The following is a 23612-nucleotide window of genomic DNA, read 5'->3' on the forward strand; positions in this document are numbered from 1 at the left end:
GCTACACAAATGGTCATTTGGTGAAAAAAAGGGGCAGAGAGGACAGTGAGGTGTAGACTGTTCGAACAGGACACGCTCCCCCTCGGGAGGTTAGCCTCTGTGTGCTAATCAGCTAGCCAAGCAGCCATTTTTTGAGAAATTTGAACGTAACATACATAAAACTTGTGAATATTTGTTTTGTCCGGCTATAACCACATTGTGGTGCCTTGCTTTTTGTTGTTGTTATCCATGTAGCCTTTAGCATGCTAACTAGCCAGCTATCAGAGTCATGTATAGCAGATGGAGTAGTTTGCAAATTAAAGCCCAGCAAATTGAATGATATGGTTTTTAAATGTAAAGGATTTTAATGCTATTCATTGCTATGGCTAATAGGCTGTTAGTAAAAGGAAAACAGCTCAAATAGCTCTGGCCAACAACAGCTGGAGAGCAAAGCACCAGATAAAAGCTGTTTGTCTTTTAAAAGTGGTGAGCGCTTCATTATTTTGGGGTTTGAAAAGGGAAATGTGTCAGGTTCCAGTGATTTCTGGGCAAGTTCTGTGACTGTTGTTCAGTCAATCCTTCACTCCTCCAAGGGCTCATCTGACACCTTTCACTTTAACCCCTTAACATTCCAGGCTTATTACATACTAAGGCTTATTATTCAGTAACTACAGGGACTTCAGTGCAAACTAATGGAGCTTTTCTTAGGAGAGTATAGAAGAGTGTGATAACACTTTTGGACCCATGGCTTGGTAAGGGGTTAAACTGGTTTTGAAACAGGCAGCTAGTCTCTCAAGCCACACTTCTGCCTATGGGCAGCATAATGTGGGCAAGAACTGCCTACCCTGTCAGGAAGAGGCTGTTTGACTGACATGCAAAACAACCAATCACAGGCTGTTGTTTTTTGGTACGGTGTGTAGGGGGATGCAGCGATTGCCAAAATCTTGCTCTGAAAGACTCGTTTTTTCTCATAATATCCAGTTCAGGCAGCTGTTTGAATGATAGAAATGGTGCACGGAAGTGCTACATGGACACACAGATAACCAATCAGAATGCAACTGACAAAATCCTGATAGTTGTGGCCGGCTTTGTGTGCTGGAGGATGGAGCATTTGAGGCTGAGAGTAGGACAAACTTAGCTGTAGTTCAGAGAACAGTTATGCACACATACTCAGATACTTATGCACACATGCACAGTTATGCACACATACTCAAAATATAGTCCATCAGCCAAGACATGTTTGGTGTCTGAAGTTTGCTGCTTTAATTTTGCACTGGAGCTATGAGGCTAATGTAGCTAACAAGTAATGAAAGTTTGCACTGCCTGCCTAAATCATCACACACTTGCCTTAAACTGTGCTGAGTTATAAGTAGTAAAATGTAGTCGTTGACTCTGTATGACATGCTGTTGTCTATAAACATGGACAGAAGTAAATTGCATAGGTAAAACTGTAGCAGCAGCCATCCTTAAGCTTGACGTTTGTCTGTACTTGTGTCCATTTCTATTAGAAGCCAACTTTAGACACCAAACAAGTCTTGACTGATCAACTACAATAGGGTAAAGTTGTGTAAATTATTCATTTTTGCTGAACTGTAACTTCAAAAACATTCATGTTGAATTTATAAGGAGTGTTTCAGCCCAGACTGCTTTTTGAATGAGGTATAATATAAGTCAGCCAATCTGAACCGAGCTCATTTGCATACATCAGACAAGTCATGGCAACAAAAACAGCCTGTTTAGTTCTCAGGAATAAAGAGAGGTTGGAAAACGGTCAAAACATGACTATTTTTGGTACAGAAAACCACGTAAACATTATAAGTGACCCTCAAGGAAAAGAATGAAATGAAATACAAGTGAAATGTAGTTATGGGCACTTTAAATGGCTTTAAGTCAGCGGTCACTCTCCTTGTGCAGACATAATATCGCTGTTCAGGGCTGTTGACATTGTGATAATATCGTCAAATTAGCCAAGCCTGCTCTCTCTCCCTCTCTCTCTCTCTCTCTCACGCACACCCCACATTCCACTCATTAACCTGGGAGGCATGGTGGGCGGGGCTGCAGAAAGTGCTGACTCACAGGAAGTTGGAGCGGGGGGGGGGCAATTCTCCCCCATTGAGCCAGTTTACTACTTTAACTCTCCACAGACTGAGAACACATTAACTCCCCACAGTCCTCTAAACCAACCTGGGTGACAGAAGAGAGAGAGAGAGAGAGAGAGAGAGAGAGAGAGAGAGAGACAGAGAGAGAAAGAGAGAGAGATGGAGACTGTGACAGAGTGACACGTAGAGGGAAAAAAGGAAGGAAATCAGAGAGGGGTAGAAAGAGGGAGAGAGAGAAGCAAAGAGATAGAGGGGGCAGATAGAAAGAGGGAGAGAGAGAGAGGGAGAGAGAGAGAGAGAGGCACATCGAGAGAAAGAGAGAGAGAGAGATAGAGAGAGACAAATAGATAGAGGGGTAGATAGAAAGAGCAGGGCAGAGAGATAGAGAGGGGCAGATTGAGAGGGGGCAGATAGAGAGAGATAGAGAAGGACAAATTGAGAGAGAGAGAGGCAGAGAGAGAGAGAGAGAGGCAGAGAGATAGAAGGGCAGATAGAGAGGCAGAGTGGTAGAGGGGGCAGATAGAGAGGGAGAGAGATAGATGGGGCAGATAGAGGTAGAGAGAGACAGAGAGATAGAGACGGGCAGATTTAAAGAGAGGCAGAGAGATAGAGGGGCAGAGACAGAGAGAGAGAGGGGGCAGAGATAGAGAGAGGCAGAGATGGATGGATAGATAGATAGATAGATAGATAGATAGATAGATAGATAGATAGATAGATAGAGAAGATAAGAGAGGTGAGGTGGAGAAAATAACAAACACAAAGGGAAAGAGAAGATGAAATGGAAGGTGGAAAAAGAGGTAGAGGACAAAAGAACAGACTGTAAAGAGAGAAAGGCTGTGTGTGTGTGTGTGTGTGTGTGTGTGTTTGTGTGTGTGTTTGTGTGTGTGTGTGTGTGTGTGTGTGTGTGTGTGTGTGTGCGTAATGGCGCTCTGCACTGTCCTGTTTAACATTCACACCAACACACACACACACATACACACACTACTGAGAGAAAACTGTTCACCTTTATCTCCCCCATCTCTCTCTCTCTCTCTCTCTCTCATGTCTCTGCTCCAGTTCCTCTGTTTCTCTCCCTCTGAGGTGATGCCGTGAGGTGAACGCTGCTGGCTGCCTCTCGCAATGTCACCCCATTTACCCCCATTAACAGCCATTCTGCCCTATATCTCCAAATAACACAGCAGCTCCACTCGGCAGAGCTCTCCACACAAAACAACACGTCACCCTGATACGCTCTGTATGTGTCAGAATGATGGGAAAGAATGTGAGCGCTTCTGTTGGAGAATTAGAAAGCAATATTGCATAGTGAGGAGTCTACATTATTACAATGTAATTACATAATTTTATGACACTCAATTACATTACACATGCAATTTCCATTCTATATCAACAGGTTCAAATCATAATAAAATGTCTCCTCGTCAGTTTTGGAGTGATTGGACTGGTCTCCATCTATTCCTGGACTTATATTAAGTGTTATATTATCAATGACTTTATATGTTTATATTAATACCTTCTACTCAATGACTGATGAGTTTGGTCTAATGTGGTATAATAGTACACTGCCATACTGTATGTTATGTTATCGTATACCGTATGTTAGGTTAGAGTAAACTGTAATATAGAGATGGATCACTTTTTCTTTTCCAGTATCGATGTCATTTGGCTGGCAAAAGGCTTTTTATCATTGATTAAGTGTTTAATTGATATGTCACATTTTGAATGTAGTGATTTGCCATGACTATCTGAACATATGGACATCGTTTTTGATGATCATCGTTTTTGATAGCATTTTTATTAGCCTACAGTAGCCATGTTTACATGCAGCCTGATAATCCTTTAATAGACCGACTAATAGCTCAATCGGAATAGAATTCGTCCATGTAAACACCTCAGTCGGAATAGACTAGTCCGATTGAGGCCATTCAGAATACAGTTTCTATCTGATTGATCGAGGTGGGTAATCCTGTAAATAATCTGTTAAATAGAAGAATAATATCCGTGTAAACGCCTGAATCTGATTACATTCCCAATCAGAAAGTTTAAGTCCGTTCAGATCATGTGTGTCGCGTCATATTGAAAGTTTATACTGTTCAACATGGCGGAGCAAAAACTGGTCTGCAGAGGAGACAAAGTTTATGCTCTGATCTTTAAAAGACGGCGGTGGGACGGACGTCCAGCTTATGTGTCTCAGAACACGACGTCTTCCTCTCGACCTTCTTTAATAAGGACATGTGAAGGACGTTTTCCTGAGTCTGACATCAGTAATTAAAAACACAAGCACTGCTCACGGCTGCTCATCTCACTCTGACTGGACTCATGTGATGCTGGTTGTCATGGTAACGTCTACACTAAGTGGTACTCCTCGCATGCGTGTAATTTTGGATCGGATTACTTGTAGGGTGCAAATTAAACAGAGATTTTCATCAGATTGTTGAGTAGAGTGAGCATAAAAACACCTCAGTCATAATCTAGAATCGGAATGCATTCAATAGGATTGAAAAAATCTTTGCATGTAAACACAGCCAGTGATAATATTAGTAATATTAGGACTATCAGTAAAGGCTGCTGCACTGATTTAGCTAATTTGGCAGCTGATTTCTACCTCGAGGTTGTCAAGAACACTGTATGTAAAGGGGTGAATTACTTTGTCATAAAGAATCCAGTTCACTTTGGGGTTCATTGTTTGTTTTCACACACACACACATGTTCTAAGCCGATTATACTTCTGGGTCACGGGGAGGGGGGCGCTGGAGCCTATCCCAGCAGTCACTGGACAGAAGGCAGGAAACACCCCGGACAGATCTTTTTTTTTTTCATTAAAAAATTAATTGAATATTTTCACAGTTCTAAAAATGTAATTTAATAAATCTATAATAATATATTAGGCTGAATTTTTACCACTCTTCACTGACATGATGAGCTCATATCACGGCCACAGGGGTTATAAGTGGAGCCTTACCTCCAGCAGGCAGATACTGAAGGCTGTTTTGTGTTGTTGTTTGGTGTCTGTTCTCAGGCCATGCTCATCTGACAGACTTCAACATCGCTGCTATCGTAAAGGACGACTTAAAAGCCACTTCCATCGCTGGGACAAAGCCATACATGGGTAAGAGCTTTCAAAATACATTAAACGATTCATATACACTCCAGACGGACACTGTACAGGACGACTCAAAAGTCAGAAGCCACCCAAATAACTGTAAGATGCTTAATGTTAAATTCATCTCATTAATTTAATACATAATGATGCTACTGAAATTATTCTAACATTAACCCCTTACAATCTCAAGCTTATTACATACTAAGACATAATTCAGTAACTACAGGGACTTCAGTGCAAACTAGCTGATTTATTCTTGGGTTATAGAAGTGTGTAATAAAACTTTGGGCCCACTGCTGGGCCCTGGCCATTTGTAGGGTTTCCGGCTATTGCCTTTTCAGACTACAGTGTAGTCCCAGCTTGAGTCTGGGAGTATGTAATGGGGTAATTAGGTATTTCATTCATCTAATCCTTTCACTAAATCTTATCTCTAGTGTTAGCTTGACATGTACAGTGTAGAACACTGGAACTACACAAGGGGAAGCAATGTTTTTGCGTATTGATAGTAATACATTTTCTTTTTCTAGCACATTTTGTGCCTTAAAATGAAAAAAAAGTAATAGGAATAATGATAATAACGATAAGTCAGATGAGAAATTTTAGTACAGCAATGTATAAAATATGAACTAAAAATGTAAGTACTGTGCAAAAGTCAGAGACCACCCTTCACTTAGTTCATTTCCAGTCAAAAAGGCTGTTAAGTACAATGTATTCATTTTTCAGGAGATATTTCTGATGAGATCAGATATTAGATAATCCACTTTCATAAGGAAGGAGAAAGTCAAGATACAGTTCAAAACTGTAATTCAGACAATGACTAAAGAGAAAATGGGACTCTTAACAACCACCTGGAAGAGCTGGTAGACACCAACACTGTCCCCATCAGATAAACAGCACTTAAAGCTTTCATCTTTGAGAGAGAGGAGAAAATCAAGCTGCTTCAGATCTGAAAACATCCACAGGTGTTTCTGTCCATCCTTCCACTGTGAGAAGACGACTCAGTGCTATGGGTCTGAAAGGATGTGCAGCTGTCAAGAAGCCTCACTGAGAAAAGGAGACGGACACATCAAACAAAGAAGCTGAACAATGGACTGACCACCCCAGAGTCCAGACCTCAACATCACTGAATGTGTTTGATTACTTCAGGAAATGCTAAACCAACTTCTAAGACTGAACTTTGGAGGTGTGTCTGCAGATTTCTTTGGGAAACTGAAAGTGAGTCTCCTGAAAGGAATAGGAGCTATAATAAAGGTAAAGACACACTGAACAATGAAAAATATATTATATTTAGCTGTTGAGTTGTTAGTTGTTATTTAATAAATTGTCTCTGACTTTTGCACAGCAATGTAAATATAACCAAATAAATTAAATACTCCTAAAAAAAAAAAAAGATTTCCTGTAGGATATGAGACGAAACAGTACAGCATAACAGAATTAGCAGCGCACCGCGCCCCAAACTGACCTCAGGACCAGCATGTCTAGTCTGATGTAGTTAAGCCAAGTGATGGATATGAGTTTTTATTGGTGGTGACAGAAAGAAAGAACGAGCAAGAAATGAAAGGAGAGAAAGCAGCAGGGCTGTGGCAAAGTGCCATGTTTATTTTATGAATGAATATGAATGTGGATCCCAAGCTGACAGGAAAAAGTCCATTTGTGACTGAAATAGAAGCAGAGGAAACCAGGCGGAACTGTTTTTAATCCTCCCATACAAGTTTATGTCCCATCACACCTTTGCAGCTCCGGAGCTTTTCCAGCCGGTGGAGGGAACGCATCCAGGCTACTCGTTTGCAGTGGACTGGTGGTCTTTGGGCATAACTGCTTACGAGTTGCTCAGAGGACAGGTGAGGTTTCTCATGGTCAGCAGATTTGTGTTCAGCCGGAGCTCATGTTGTATTACTGTGGATGAGATATGAAGCTAATCCTGAATAAACACTAACCCTGGATGTAAAGAGTTAAAGGGTCTACATTTTTCTTTGCTTTTATTTTTCTCCCAAGGTCCACTGATGATGTTTGTGTGGTTTTATGCACCGTTTTTACATGACCATTTTTCAACCTCTCATTATCCTGTAAAATTAAACAGGCTTTTTCTGTTACTGTGCCTTTATGACTGATATATGTAAATAGCCTCTGTTCTGATTGGCTGCCCTGTATTGTGCCTCATTCAAATAGCAGTTTAAGCTGAAACACTCAGCTTCAGTGTAAATGGGTGGGGCTAAACTGCCGTAGGCTGAATATGTGGGTATATGTGTTGGTTTTTGTGCTAAAAACAGGCTGCTTTTGCTGCTTGTTCACTGACCACCCCAGAGTCCAGACCTCAACATCACTGAATGTGTTTGATTATTTCAGGAAATGCTAAACCAACTTCTAAGACTGAGCTTTGGAGGTGTGTCTGCAGATTTCTTTGAAAAACTGGAAGTGAAACTTTGGAAGTTTGGAAACTTTATAAAGTTGACATACTACATCAAATTTTTACTTCAAAAATCGAAAATATATTCAGTTTTGCATGATACTGCCCTTTAATCCAAACACACAGTGTCATAAGATAGGGGTCCACCCAAGAGATTTTATATGAAAAATGTTTTTACGCTTTGAAACGTGTGACAATGTATTTTGCTAATATCAATTAATTAATTCTGCAGGTTTTAGCAGATAAATTGTTTGACTGCGCTTAAAATGTTGCCAAACACTGTATGAGAATTGTTACACAGAATTGCAACAAATATATAAATTTCCTTGATGCAGTTTTTATTCCATCAAGCAACCTTTTTTGATGGAAATGAGCTGCTGGCAGAAAATTCGCAAAGATGTTTTAAACATATTTTCATTTGATCGCTTGCAAAATGCACATAAGGTTCATGGAAGCCTAGTGATGTGAGGCATCATTCATCCCCAAGAGCTCATTTATTGGCTGTACATATGAACAGTTTTGTGAGGAAACCTCACATACAGGGAGGTGGAAAGGTGTTTAAGTTGGGGTGCTGAAATAACACTAATGATGGCATTATACAAAACAATTGACCCTTTTTAGTAGACTCACGTCCTCACTCTGCTCTCTCGTCCTAGACCAACATTATGCAAATGATCAGTTGTTCAGATGTGGCACGGTAAACTATTGTATCACGCCCACAGTCACGCAGTGAGATTTAATGCTGGAAAGCACAACAAGCAGGAGAAAAGACAGTTTAGATTATTACATTACATTCAAAAACAAAGTCAGTATAATAATGGGCTGCTTTAGGGCTCAAAACTGACCTATAACTCTGTGTACACTTTCCTTTTTTGCACTTAAACCTGTTCATTTCAGTGATGTGCCCCCAAAGCAGCCCACAGCTGGCTTTAATGAAACTGCAGCATTAACTTAAAAAATACACAGCTACTGCTATTTTGGAAAAAAAACATAAATAAAATATAAAAATACATACTACTTATTAAATCAAAAAACATTTTATTATTATTGTTGTTTTTAACAGCTGCAGTTCTGAAATCTGGAGGTGCAGCACCCCCACTCCCACTGTCCCTGCTCACATATGCATGCGTTTTAACACATGAGATTATCTTTTTTTTGTTTGAATTAGAATGTTTGTATATTTAGCTTTAATGTACTGTGCACTCAGATCCATAAGTAGGGTGTGTTTTGGGCCTTTGATTTCATTCACACAAAATTTGTGTGTACAAAGATACATGCTTTTGTGAGATCATGCTGGTGTGGGTTTACGCCAGTTTCCTCCCTTTCAATGATGCACCCAGAAACTAAATGAATGCTGGCAGCACTCAAGGTTTCCTTTGGCCCAGTGAATCCGAGAATGCTTTGTTAAAATGTATCAGTCATATTCTAAGGCACTTGCTTTTATATATTCAATCATCATATAAAAACATTACAATATTAGCTGCATTTTATGTAACAGACAAAGCAGAATCACTATTATGACTGTGGCATCAATGTTAAACTCATTCCACTGGAAAACTACTGGACTACTAACTGAGTCCAGTGCTACTCTACTCGGAGGGCTATAAAAAATGCAAAATACATGTCATTAAAATTCCTGACGTCAATTATGGTTTAGACTACATTCTCTGGCCTTTCAACTTTTTGCAGAGGCCTTACATAATGCGCTCCAGCACACCGGCCAGTGAGATCCTGCAGTCCTTCCATAAAGTCCACCCCTACTACCCAGCCGCCTGGTCTGCAGAGATCAAGACTCTGCTGAGAAAGGTAAAACCTGTCTCTTTGGTAAAAATTTGCTTCTTTAGTTTTGCACTGGAGCTACGTAGCTTACAAGTAATGGAAACTTATGTACACCAAATCCAAAGCTGATGTGGGCAATCAGGAGGGCTGAGAGAATCCCTAGTGGGCTGCTATGGTTGTGGTATGGTCACTCTTGGCTAACAACGTTTGAAAAGTTTCGCTCCAAAATACTGTGGATCCTTTTGTGTCAGCTAGTCTATTAAAGTGGGTAGAAATTTTGAACAGGCTAATCTCTACCTACTCTATATACTAGACCAGAGGTCGGCAACCCAAACGTAAAGAAGAGTCATCTTGTCTTTTCAACAAAAATCAAACCATCTTGGGAGCCACAACATTTTATGTTTATTTTACTATCCTGGCTGTAAATATGTCTCAGTAGTACTAGTACAGGCTAAAAATGTAATATAAATGAAAACACAAACTTACTTTGCTCTGCTTTAAGCTTTAGCTCAGCTATAGCCCCTTTCTCACATCTCCATCAGGAAACTTTGCAGAAGAAGTAGAACAGTTTCTTGTAAAATGTCTCTCAACGTTCGACTTTTTGCAAGGCTGAAGTCGCTTCTCATTCGCCAGTATCTTTTTTTAATTTTCCTGTTCCACCTTAAATGCTGCTTGAGGCACCCGAATGTAACTGCTGCACCATTTAAGGTGAAACAGTTAAATTAGAATGAGAAGCTGGTGAACAAGAAGTTGACTTCAGCTTCATGACCTTTTAGTGTTTGACAGTTTCTCATTGCAGATTAAACGTATCAGGAAACCAGCTGGAGTGATTATAAACACAAATAAGTCCATTCGTCACTAAATTATCGATGTTGGCCTTAAATCTTTCTTATTTCCTTTTCATTAGCTACTAGCTAGGCAAAGGTGGACTAGCAGATATAAATTAACTCCAGCGTTTAAGACCATTCATAATTAAAACTGTGTTGAACGATCAGCAGAGCTTTATTTTACTGTAAAGGAGGATTATTTTATTTTCACCTAAAAATCAAATTCTGCTGTGGAGCCACAACAGGGCAGTAAAAGAGCCGTTGCTGACCCCTGGACTAGACTCATTAGCTGAACAAATACATTACTGTCAGCATTGCTGGACAATGTAGCCACCTTTATACATAAATCGTATGAAGATAGACAACAGTGCAAAACGTGATAAACAAAGGTGGCTCAGGGGGAAGAAAAGAATAAAAAGCACTTAAAGAAGATGCAGTTAAATACTCCAAAATATGGGTATACACCCGATTAACTGGGCAGTGAGCAATGCTGACAAAGTCACATTGGTTTGTAGCACATTAATCGTCATGATTCTGTAATATTTAACACAAACCTTTTAACACAAAGGTTCTCATTTTATCACTAGCTAGTTATCTTACTATAGCAAATCCATAAGAGAAGGTAAATTTACTAGGTGGCAGTGTCTGAAAACAAGTTCCACTCTGGCACTGACCAAATCATTAAAACTTTGTGCCTGAATCATCACACATTTGCCTGCTGTACTAAAAACTGGACAAAGGTACACATAAATTCAGCCCTTAAAATCACTTCACATACATACAGTCTCAGAGACCACATAAGCAAGTCTATTTGAGATTATTTAGCAACTCAACACAGTTTGAGGCAAGTGTGTGATGATTTAGACATACAGTGAGCAAAATGCTAGTTAATAGAGTGCATAAGCTTCCATTACTTGTAGTAAAATTACATAATCATGTATTTATTGTTAAAAGTAAGTAGGCAGGTGTTTTCTATGAATAGACTGGACTGTTTGTGTTTGCTCTTTTTCAGCTATTGTGTATTGATGCCCAGAAGCGTGTCTCCTCCCTCTCTGAGCTGCAGGACATGGACTACCTCTCTGACGTCAACTGGGACGCTGTGCTAAACAAACAGGTCCCACCAGGATTCATCCCTAATGTAAGAGTCCAGAAGATCTCAGACAAACCCTGTATTTCATGCTGGATTTAACACCTTAGAAGTGCAGAGCTAACGTTGTCAGTTTATTGTCTACTGTAAATTGAATTGTAATTACTAGGGCTGTCAAATGATCAGTAATTAATGCCATTATTTTGGGTAGTTAATCATGATTAATCCCATTCATTTTATCTGCTTAAATTTGACCCTTAAAGGAAGTTTTTTCCAATCAAAAAGCTGAATTTTGTTATAGCTGTAAAAGTAAACAAGCTTCATCAGAATGTATTTGTTACTTATTTATTACATATTATTTATATAACCCCCTTAACCCACTGCATTGCGTCTTGTTTGGAGAAGATCTGGGGCTTTCCGCTTTGCTGTTGCTAACGTTACTGATGTTACTGGCATCAGTGCTGCATTTTAATTACTTCAAACTCAATTTCCTTCGATGATAAACAAATTAACCATTGCAGTAGCTGGAAACAATAGTTTTATCAAGGGAGCCATCAGTGGAACTTGCCATTCAAAAGCTGTACAGTTGGGCTGCAAGGATTACATTCATGGAGTCATAGCAACAGCACACGAGCAGCTGGGCTGACAGTGGAACTACAAACTAGGATAATGCATTAATTAAAAAAAAAAGTTTTTTTTTTCCACGGAATCCCACTAATATTCCAAAATTTGATCATTAAAATGCAAACAAAGTCATTCAGAGTGGTTTGATGTGAAATGGTTCATTGTAGAGAAACTTACTGACTTGGATTTCTTTGTTGGTGATGGGAACCAAGGGTTGAGATGCTACAAAAAAAATTGCCATTTTATTTACTATCCAAAACAACTACACCTGTCTTCTGAGATTTTATGTATAATACGATTTTTAATAATTATATCAGAAAAATAAGTTTCCTGGGGACTGTTTGCACCCTGCATGAACCTCTCTGCCCTGAATGGCTTTTAGAAAATATGTTTTGGGCCATAACCTTACCTCAAAACAAAATGACAAACATTTTTCAGACATTATGCAATATCTTTTATATATATTATGCAATTTTTTTATGCTAACAATTTTATATAATAGCTATCTGTGATTTATTTGATTTAGCAGCATTAAAGTCTTCAGATATTTGGTTCCTGTGAACAATTCTGACTCAGCAAGTCTCTCTACAGTGGAGCATTTCACATCAAACCACTCTGAATGACTCTGTTTACAACTTAACGATTGACTTTGAAATTCCCCTTTAATACTTTTTGTTATCTTTGACACCACTGATAATTACATCATTATTCTATTGATTACATAGTTAAGTAAAGCTGTGTAGTGAATTAGATTCACGGTCAGTTTACATTCTGTTTGAGTCTGATCTTTTTCACTTCATCTCAATGTCAAAAAATGACAAAATAAATGGCAAAAATGTAAAAGATAGATATTCTTTCCACAAAACAAGACATTTGAATCATAAAACATCTCCTACTTATAAAGTTTAGAATCTCCTCTTGTTTCAATAAGCTACATGAGAAATAGTTCATACAAAAATGACATTTTATTGTGTCTGAGACTCTGAAGGTTAATGAGAAACAGAGAATGTGTTCGGATTTTTTCTTTGCATGTGAGCATCGCATCACAGAGTAGTGTGAGGTCCCCATGGAAACCGCTGGCCAGAGATTAGCAGTGAAGGAACAGACGGCCTTGGAAAAACAAAAAATGATGCGACAATTGGCTCTTAGCTGTACTCACCACTAAAGGGGGGGCAGTATGGCCAACATCATGAATACAATGGAACTAATACCATCATGATACTGGGAGATATTTAATCAGTCACTGAGTCAGTCAATAGTTTTTTTGAGCTTTGTGAACAAATTGGAATGGACAAAATACACCAGTAAAACAGTAGCAGTACATTTAAAGAAGGATATAAGACATTAAAAAGGAGGAAAAAGCAAAAAGTTGGTAAAAATAAATTATTAAAATTTGGGTCTAAATCTGTCTTTTATTTATGATCCATGCAGTTGTTCAGTGCTCTAGTACTCACCACACACGATATACTTAGAAAAGCGCATCATGGCATAATTAATCACATTAACAACGACTTATCAGTATACTGTTTGGTCCCACTTTATATTAAGTGTCTCTAATAACTGTGTAGTTACATGTGAACAACATGTGCAACAACAATTTAACTGCTAATGATTTAATCATTGTAACAGGTGGATTACAGAAGTACACTGATTTAATTACACGTGTATCAACGTCAGTTTTGCCTCATGTAATTACACAAGTGTATCTTATTAGTTGTATCCTCTCTCATGTAATTACACAAGGGTGATAACATAAATGTAATTACATTTGTGATCAGACTATAACAGCAGTTTTTCAGATTTTTTTTTACAGCAGTAAAAGGACATTTGTAATAACTTACAATAACACATTACTTACACTGTATCTGCCAGCTTTCCAAACATATAGCTAGCATTTATGTTGCTAATGCTGTGACATTGTAACCAGTTTCAACTTTAAACCATTCTGTAAGGTGACAGAACAGCAGACGACCCCTTATTATAAAATCTAATTTTATGACATTAATTAAATGTGTTGCATTACCTCCAAGGCAATTTCTATATTACCTCTCCATTATTACACAGTACCTACATAACAACTACACAGGAACTGTCCACTTATTTTAAAGTGTAACTTTAACACTACACTACAGAAACATTCCTGTGTAGAACATATGCTTATGTAATTACATGAGGTAAAACTGAAGTTGATACACATGTGTAATTACATAAGCTGTACTTGTGTAATCCATCTGTAACATTGACTAAATCATTAGTAGTCATGTTGTTGTTGCATATGTTATTCATATGTAACTACACAGTTATTAGAGATACTTTATATAAAGTGGGACCTATTGTTCATCCCTACTCACAACCTGCCTGTCCAGTAATAGCTCTGTTTGCACAGAGGCGGAGACTAAACTGTGACCCGACGTTTGAGCTGGAGGAGATGATCCTGGAATCTAAGCCTCTGCACAAGAAGAAGAAGAGACTGGCGAGGAAAACCAGGGAGAACGGCGGCTCTGACAGGTCTCCACAGGTAATAATAATTATAATATTCATATTATATCTCATCAAGCTGCATGTGTTGCAAAGAGGCACGGTCTTCTGCTTCTAGGCTCTGCCAGAGCGTGTCTTTCTGCAGGCCCCCTAGTGGCCATGGAAGCAGAATGGAAATTAACTTAGATACTTTCAATTAATATAATCACATAAAATATTTCCCTGTAACTCAGTTCTCATATTAACTAGGACATTAATAATTCTCTCTGTGTGTATGAGGTTCTGACTCTGCATTGAGCTGCTAGTGAGCAATGAGGGGCGACAGGGGAGGGGTGAGAACCCCCTGCTGTGAAAACAGTTCCCACCTCTCCACAAAGACGGCCATGCTGAGACAAAACAAACAGCACTGCGGATTTCGTCATATCAAAAAATCGTGTACATCCGCCACAATGTAAAAATAGCATTTAATACATTAAAAACTATTTTTATTAATGTTAACTTGATTGATCACCAACAAAGACGAAAGTGCAGGTCTTGTTTTGTAAATGAAGTCCAGGGCCATTGGACACATGGATCGCAGAATGTATTTTTAGCCAAGTATCTGCAACCTGATGGGTTAAATTCAAATTGCTAAACCAAACATAAAGAAGCAGATATAATTATTGCTTTATTTGTGATACATATAGACATGAAGCGTCTCTATTTTGTATATTCTATTTATATTTTTCTATTTTCATGGTGGTAAAGTTGAGAGTAACAGAGAGAGTGAATTTGGCTCACTTTAGCCGTTGTGGTATGAAACCAACCAAATCAAATGAAAAACATACAACATCACAAAAGCTCTGAGGAATCATGAACAGGTTTATAGAGATGTCATTAGCATGACATGAAAGGTAGCTTTGCTTATATGCTCACTCTACTCAACAGTCTGATGGAAAATCTCTGTTTACATGCTCACTACAAGTAATCTGATCCACTTAGTGTAGACGTTACCATGACAACAACCAGCAGTGAGTTTCCTGAGTTTTCAGCTGGCGCGCTTGTGTTTTTGACTACTTTAAAATGATGTCAGACTCAGGAAAACGTCCTTCACATGTCCTTATTAAAGAAGGCCGAGAGGAAGACGTCATGCTCTGAGACACATAAGCTGGACGTCCGTCCCACCATCATCCTTTAAAGATCAGAGCATAAACTTCGTCTCCTCTGCAGACCAGTTTCTGCTCCGCCATGTTGAACATTATAAATCTTCACTACGATGCGACACACATGATCTGAACGGACTTAAACTTAAAATTTAATCAGATACAGGTGTTTACATGATTATTATTCTTCTATTTAATGGGTTATTTACAGGATTACCCACCTCGTTTAGTCAGATAGAAATTGTATTTCGAATGGCCTCAGTCAGACTAGTCTGTTCCGACTGAGGTGTTTACATGGACGTATTCTATTCCGATTGAGCTATTAGACAGATTATTAATGGATTATCAGGCTGCATGTAAACATGGCTACTGACGTTGCTGAGCACACTCCCAAAGTGGAACACAGGTCTTATGTAGTTAAGCAGGATTGAGTAGAATGGCCTTTTGGTCATCTTCTCATATTTCCATAGCAAAGTCGTCTGTGCGGTTTAATCAGCAATCAGAGATATTTCTGGAGATTAATTCAAACCTTTCACCTTTTGCTTGACTTTGACTTGATTTGACCTTGACAAGACATTGTGGTGATGCTTTACTGGAGCCTATATCACACTGACATAATCATGCCGTAAACATGTCATTGCAGGTGTCATACTGTTATGAGTTGTCATGACAGACTATGTTCAATAATGTGTCATGTCACCATTACGAATTGTCATGTCGAATTGTCATGACAGCTCATGTCGCATATCAATTTGTGCTGTGTTCTCTAGTTAGCCATCATAATATCAAACAGTATGACGTCTGTGATGCCATGTGTCAAAAAAGGTAACATAACACTTATATTAAGGGCAGAGAAGCAAAACGGCAGATTGACTTAATACATTAAAATTGTCGTGACGTTTCGTCCTATGTGGCCATTCATCATATGAAAGCCTTTCTCCTGATGAAGGCCATGTAGGCTGAGGAGTCATGATGATTTTGGTGTATTAAGTAAACAAAGAGTTTTTGTAAGGAGTGTGAGTCACACTTTTTTGCTACTCTGTGATATTTTTGAAGGCAGCACCTTGACTTAAGATGTTTGAGCCCAACTGTTGCTTTTTTTCACTGTTATATTACTAAATGTTATGGCATGACAACCCGTGACAGCTTATGACGTCTGCCGTGGCATTTCTATAGCATGATGTGTCATAGCTATGTATCATAGCATTAATGTATAGTTAATGTATAATCACCCCATAATGTATCATAGAATTAATTTATAGTTAATGTATAATCACCCTATAATGTATCATAGCATTAATGTATAGTTAATGTATAATCACCCCATAATGTATCATAGCATTAATGTATAGTTAATGTATAATCACCCCATAATGTATCATAACATTAATGTATAGTTAATGTATAATCACCCCATAATGTATCATAGCATTAATGTATAGTTAATGTATAATCACCCTATAATGTATCATAACATTAATGTATAGTTAATGTATAATCACTCCATAATGTATCATAGCATTAATGTATAGTTAATGTATAATCACCCCATAATGTATCATAGCATTAATGTATAGTTAATGTATAATCACCCTATAATGTATCATAGCATTAATGTATAGTTAATGTATAATCACCCTATAATGTATCATAGCATTAATGTATAGTTAATGTATAATCACCCTATAATGTATTATAGCATTAATGTATAGTTAATGTATAACCACCCCATAATGTATCATAGCATTAATGTATGTAATAGTTTTAATGTGCTGTTACAACTGAGATCCCCAAAGTAAACAATGAAATAACTCTATACTCCTTCAAATAAATTCAAACATTATTTTTCTATAATGAAATGACTTGTATTTGTAACCTGGCTGTCAGTGACGTGTAACAGTCCTTATGAAATCCAGTCACAATGTGCTTTTTCAGTCCTATATGAAAGCTGATAAAGGAGTCATGTAGACTAAAGGCTGGGGAATACTGTGCTCTGTAGTTGTACTCCTCATCTGCATGCCTGCTGCTGCATTGGCAATGTCTACAGGCTGTATGTGCCAAAGGAGAGCAGTATCTGAAGCTTAATTTGATTCTCTCAACAAACAAAAAATAATAAATAAATGATCTGATGGATAGTTAATGAAAAGAGGCGGGAAAAGTTTTGCCTCACTGATTTCATTGCACTTTCACCAGTGTGGGCTTGAGTTTCTGCTAACGCTAACTCTGCTGAAGCAGCCATGCATTACGCTCTGGCTGTAGCAGGCTCTTCAAGGTGACTCCTGCTGTTGATGCTGTTCTTGTACTGGAGTGAAGGAGCGCAGTATTGTGTGCACCCATGTACTATCAGGAACACAAACTGTACACTGTAAACCCCGTCTAGTCCTGTAACCCCATATAGTCCTGTTAACCCTATATAGTCCCGTAAACCCCATTTAGTCCTGTTAATCCTGTATAGTCCTGTAACCCCATATAGTCCTGTTAACCCTATATAGTCCCGTAAACCCCATTTAGTCCTGTTAATCCTGTATAGTCCTGTAAACCCCGTATAGTCCTGTAAACCCCATATAGTCCTGTTAACCCTGTATAGTCCTGTTAACCCTATATAGTCCTGTAAACTGCATATAACCCTGTTAACTCTATATAATCCTGTAAACCCCATATTGTTGTGTTAACCCTATATAGTCCTGTTAACCCCATATAGTCCTGTACACCCCATATAGTCCTGTTAACCCTATATAGTTCTGTAAACCCCATATAGTCCTGTAAACCCCATATTGTCCTGTAAACCCCATGCAGTCCTGTTAACCCTATATAGTCCTGTAAACCCCATATTGTCCTGTTAACCCTATATAGTCCTGTAAACCCCATATTGTCCTGTAAACCCCATATTGTCCTGTTAACCCTATATAGTCCTGTAAACCCCATATTGTCCTGTAAACCCCATATTGTCCTGTTAACCCCATATTGTCATGTTAACCCTATATAGTCCTGTAAACCCCATATTGTCCTGTAAACCCCATGCAGTCCTGTTAACCCTGTATAGTTCTCTAAATTCTATATAGGCCCGTAAACCCCATATCATCCTGTAAACCCCATATTGTCCTGTAAATCCCATATAGTCCCATAAACCCCACATCGTCCTGTAAATCCCATATTGTCCTGTAAACCCCAAATAGTCCTGTAAACCCCATACAGTCCTGTAAACCCTACCCCAGGTGTGATTCAGGCTCAAGCATAGAAGTAGCAGACTGGACAACACTTGTTATTTATTTTGCAGTGATGCGGTACACAGTCCCTGAGTGTTTCCATCATCTGATTCAGCACAAACTCAGCTTTACAGTAAGACTAGTTACTGAACGCAAATTAAAAATGTTAAAGACAAAAATGGTTTTCAAATGCAAAAAACAAGTAAAGCAAAACCAGAAAAACACAGAACAAAATCATTTGCATGATTAATTCAAACAGTAAACAACTTTATGAACTACAGCCAGGCAGAAACAATTATTCAGCATTATTAATAATGTCTGTTTGGAAATGCTTATCGCTTGTCATGGTCTTCTGAGTTCTCTCAAATCGATATCTCATGTTTGTCACTGAAATGGATTAACACGCCACTAAGAAGTGCGTCCTGCTTCTATCTGGCTGCCTTAATCTGTGAAAACATTTACCTGACAGCAGCAAAACTAGAGATGCATTTCCTGAATTAAATACATTATTGCAAGGCGAGACAAAATTCAAATGTAATTAAATAAGAATAAATGAACTCTGGAGGAAGTTGGAAAACATTATCATACAGAATTTTTGAGTATCATCCAGCTGTAGTTTTAGAGCAGCTTCTCCAGGAGGTGAGCTACTTGTGGAGCTGGACGGAGGAATGTGAGCAGATCTGAGGAGAGAGGAGAGAGAAGGCTAGTACGTGTGCTATTTCTAAAGCAGGATGGATCAATATTGTATGAACAGTGCTGCCCCAGACTGACTGTAGAACATTAACACAAACTCTACACTCCTCCTGCTCTCCTTCTCTCCATCCGCTTCTTTTCAGCAGTCTGCTTTCACTCCTCTCTCCTCCAACTCTTTCTCTCTCCTACTCTCTTTCTATGTCTCTCTCCCTTTCTTTCTCTCTCTCTCTCTCTTTCTTTCCCTTTGTCTTTCCCTTTCTCTCCCTCCCTTCTCTCTCTCCCTCTGTCTGTCTTTCCCCCTCTCCTCTTGGAGGCCCGCCTGCCATCGAACCCATAATGTACGGAAGGATTAACTCAATTAAATCACAGATAATGCGGCGGAAAATTGAGATCCGGCTGTGAGAACAAAATAAAACGGGCCGTCCCACAGCCCACGGCCATACTGCCTCTCTCTCTCTCTCACTCTCTCTCTCTCTCTCTCACTCTCTGAATTCACTTTCCCTCCTTCATAAATCTGGCTTTCCCCCTAAATTCACAAACATAAATCAATACTAAAAAATGGCGAGTTTGGTTTATTGATTCTCATTTGTAATAAAAGAGAATGCGCTGTGAACCAATCCGGAAGCCAGTAAATAGTCAGCGTCAGCGTGGACAGGAGGTTCTGATGCTCTACATGTCCAAAAGTATCCAGACAGCTTTCTCATTAGTCAATTCAGCTATTTTAAAGTGCACCCAGTGCTGACACAGGTGTTCAGCTGCACTCTCAGCTTGTATAATCTCCATAGAAAAGCACTGACCAGTAGATTTGGACGCTCTGGACCCTAACATTGCCATGCTCAGTGCCTCTCTGTAGTGAGGGAGCTCCATCTAATACCTTTGGGATGGTACATCAGTACTGGGTAATTGGGTGAAGTAATTGGATATCAACAAACAATGATTGATAAATGAGCCAATGACGATGCTTTAAGGGTGATAATTTCCATTTTTGGAAAAAGAACTGTCAGAGGGGGTGAATTTAGACTGCTTGATAAATAACATTGAATAGTGTTGTGATTTATTCCCTTTTGCTAATAAAACAATGGATCATACCATCTGGAGAAAATTCACAGCATTTTCCACACAGCTTAAATGGGAATTCCACTGAATTTTACATATATTTCTGTGGTTGAGATGTAAACAAAGTCATTCAGGTTGGTCTTAAGTGAAATGGTTCACTGTAGAGAAACGTACTGACTGATTTCTTTACAGTGGTGGTGATAGGAACCAGGGGTCACAATGTCTACAACACAAATATAGACATTTTATGTACTATCATAAAACCACCAGTGAACCTACACGTGTCTTCTGAGCTTTATGTGTAATTCTGATGATGGTAAAATAGCGTTAAATCTGTTTTCTATGGGAAATAATTTGCCTTACAATGTCCTACAGGTACCTCTCTGCTATGAATGGAGTTTAAAAATTATGTTTTAAGGCCAAAACATCCTCAAAACCATTGTAAAACAATGACTCAGTCATCAGGCAGTGTGTTCGTAACCATTTCATGTAATAACTTTATGCGAGGGAGCTTTTAGAGACATTAAACTCTTCAGACGTCTGGTTCCTATCACCACCACTGTGAGCAATACTAACCCAGTACGTTTATCTACATTCAAAACAATGGAATGACTTTGTTTGAACCGTCTGTCTTAACAATGTAATTATGCAGAAATTTAAAAAAATCAGTGGAATTCCCCCTAAAGTGTCCTGACAGCTCAGATGGGATGTAAAATTAAGAAAATGTAATGCTTCCTGGTTTCCAAGGATCCCTGGTATTTGTCTGAAAACAAAAACAATGCAGTCATGTACTTGAGTAGTGATGTTAAAGTAAAGCAAACATGTGGAACTCTTTCTATTATAATGCTTCTTTTTTCTTTACTTTTTCTTTTAATATTATTTTACTTTTATACATTTTTGTCATCCACTGCTTTATGTACATTACATCTTTATTTACATTTACATCTTACTTAAAAATACCGTGAAACACTTTGAGCTGCACTTTCATGTATTAAAGGTAGGGTTGGGCAATATGACAATATTTCATTGTGTTCTGATTAATTATGACACAAATTTGCTGTCACAATATGCTTTTCTGAGTGTATTGTGGATATTATAGTACTTAAAGAACACTGGCTAGATTTGAGATACAGTCAAATGCAAAAGTTTAACCACCAGTCAAATAATATAACGTTTGCCATGACGTTTACACAGGCCACAGTTTTTTTATTGTTTGAAATAAACAGTAATTGTGCATTATATATAGCAAAGCAATATGTATTATTTATTTATTTATTTATTTATTTATTTATTGAGATATGTCTTGCCAGTGTGTTCTTTTACATGCTCAATTCTCTTCTTCCACAGAACGGTCAGCTCCAGCAGCGCTTGGACAACGTGCAGAGAGACTTCATCGTTTTCAACAGAGAAAAGTAAGAGAAACGTTGCGATTACAGCCAAAGTTTCTATTTAAGTCATTTTTAGGCTCCCCAACCAGCAATCACCCACAACAACACTACAGAGCTGTATGACAGAGCTTACCAAAATATACAGTATCTGTTCATCACACTTCTGTTCATAAATCCCCTGCAGGGGTCCGCAGCACTGATTTCACAATTCCTGACTGGAGATTTAAATATTAAAAATGGAAAATGGGTTTAAAATCACAAGTGCATACTGATTTAGTTAAATCTCTGCTGTAGGCCCGAGACATTTCACTACTTATAGCTAAAATGGTAACTTTACAGGAGAAGGAAAAAACATACTTTACTCTTAATGTAAGTCAATGGAACCAGACTTTTTCCAAGTCATTTTGGGCCATTTCTGTTGGTCCATTCACCATGAAATTTATATACAATATGAAGGACCACGGGTATTTTCAAATTATGTCAAAAACTGAAAAACAACAAAAATGGAGATTTAAGGTTTTGCTCTGACAGCAGTGATATGTGCCTTTTATATACATAAATAAGTTTATGTGTTCCTTGTATATTGTAGTGGTAAATTCATTCTGTGCATTCTATATGCATGTGAACAGTGACCTGACATGTAGTTCTGTCTCCTTGTATTCAAGAACATCGAATTTGAAATGAAACAGTGCCTAATGAGGTTAAAGTACAGCTTTGCCTTCAGCATATATACGCTAGTGTTTAAACGTTTGAAATCGCTTCATCATATTTGTACATTTTAAATAATAATAATAATAATAATAATAATAATAATAAAACATTCTTCAGATTGATACAGAATGTGCTGTATATGGTTCTAGATAGCACCAAAAAGGTTTCTGCTGTGGTCAAGTCTGTGGTCAAGAGTAGCTCAGCCAGTTTGCACTGAAGTCCCTGTAGAAACTAAAAAATAAGCCTTAGTATGTATAAAGCCTGGGATTTTAGGGGTTAATTAAAATCATGCTGTGTTGTGTAAAAGTACATTTTTCAGCTGTGTTCATAATAATAATAGTAATAATTATGATCAACCTGCTGGAGACAAAGCAACCAAAACTGTATCTCTGTCTGACTTACAGACACAGACTGGGCTGTTCTTATCAGCAGCGCACAACAACAACTTAACTTGACTCTTTTTTTTGTCTCGGTTTGTAAAGGTTGAGGAAAACCAAAGCAGACGCTGAAGGCAATGACCTTATCACAAAAGAGGCAAACCAAGCCATCGAGGACGGACAGAACAACAACGTGACTGGTGCGCCGTGTTTATCGGGGTAGAGCTTTTGGCTAGAAGGACCACAGAGAGGTCGGGGCGGTTCCTCCGCTTAAAGCTCATCAGCTCAGGCTTATCCAGACTGCACTGAAGAGGTGCAGCTACAAGCAAAGAGGCTTTTAACAAAAGGACCTTCTCAGAGTTTCTGTTTCTTTGTTTTTGTTTCTTTTTTTTTTCATACAAGCATTTATGGACCGAAAAATCAAGCGCACTTATGGGCATCTCGCAACTGAAGAGGACAGAACACTTCATTAAATGAAGGTTCTTTACAATATGTACTGCAGTCACACTGAGGTGGAGCTGATGTGAATGGTGGAGATCAGTAACCTCCACTCTTGGTATTGTTCTTCTAAATTCTTGTGGGACCTTTGTGCCTAAAAAACACAGCAAGACTCAAGCGAAGACGTCACGTCCTTGTCTTTCACCGGAGACCTCCCGACA

General features: G+C 38.5%; 1 protein-coding gene across 1 annotated transcript in view; it reads left to right on the plus strand.

Moving 5' to 3' along the window:
* Positions 1 to 23289, plus strand: part of stk32a (serine/threonine kinase 32A) — an 87842-nt gene extending 64553 nt beyond the window's left edge. Inside the window, exons 7-13 of the mRNA XM_036588238.1 lie at positions 5095 to 5184; positions 6916 to 7019; positions 9275 to 9391; positions 11204 to 11329; positions 14289 to 14420; positions 21825 to 21889; positions 23059 to 23289. Of these exons, the coding sequence (XP_036444131.1) occupies positions 5095 to 5184; positions 6916 to 7019; positions 9275 to 9391; positions 11204 to 11329; positions 14289 to 14420; positions 21825 to 21889; positions 23059 to 23176 (752 nt within the window). The 3' untranslated portion in view covers positions 23177 to 23289. The remainder of the gene's footprint in view (positions 1 to 5094; positions 5185 to 6915; positions 7020 to 9274; positions 9392 to 11203; positions 11330 to 14288; positions 14421 to 21824; positions 21890 to 23058) is intronic.
* The last annotated feature ends 323 nt before the right edge of the window (positions 23290 to 23612 follow it).

Source organism: Colossoma macropomum, unplaced genomic scaffold, assembly GCF_904425465.1.
Source record: "Colossoma macropomum unplaced genomic scaffold, Colossoma_macropomum, whole genome shotgun sequence".
In the NCBI taxonomy this organism is placed as follows: domain Eukaryota; kingdom Metazoa; phylum Chordata; class Actinopteri; order Characiformes; family Serrasalmidae; genus Colossoma; species Colossoma macropomum.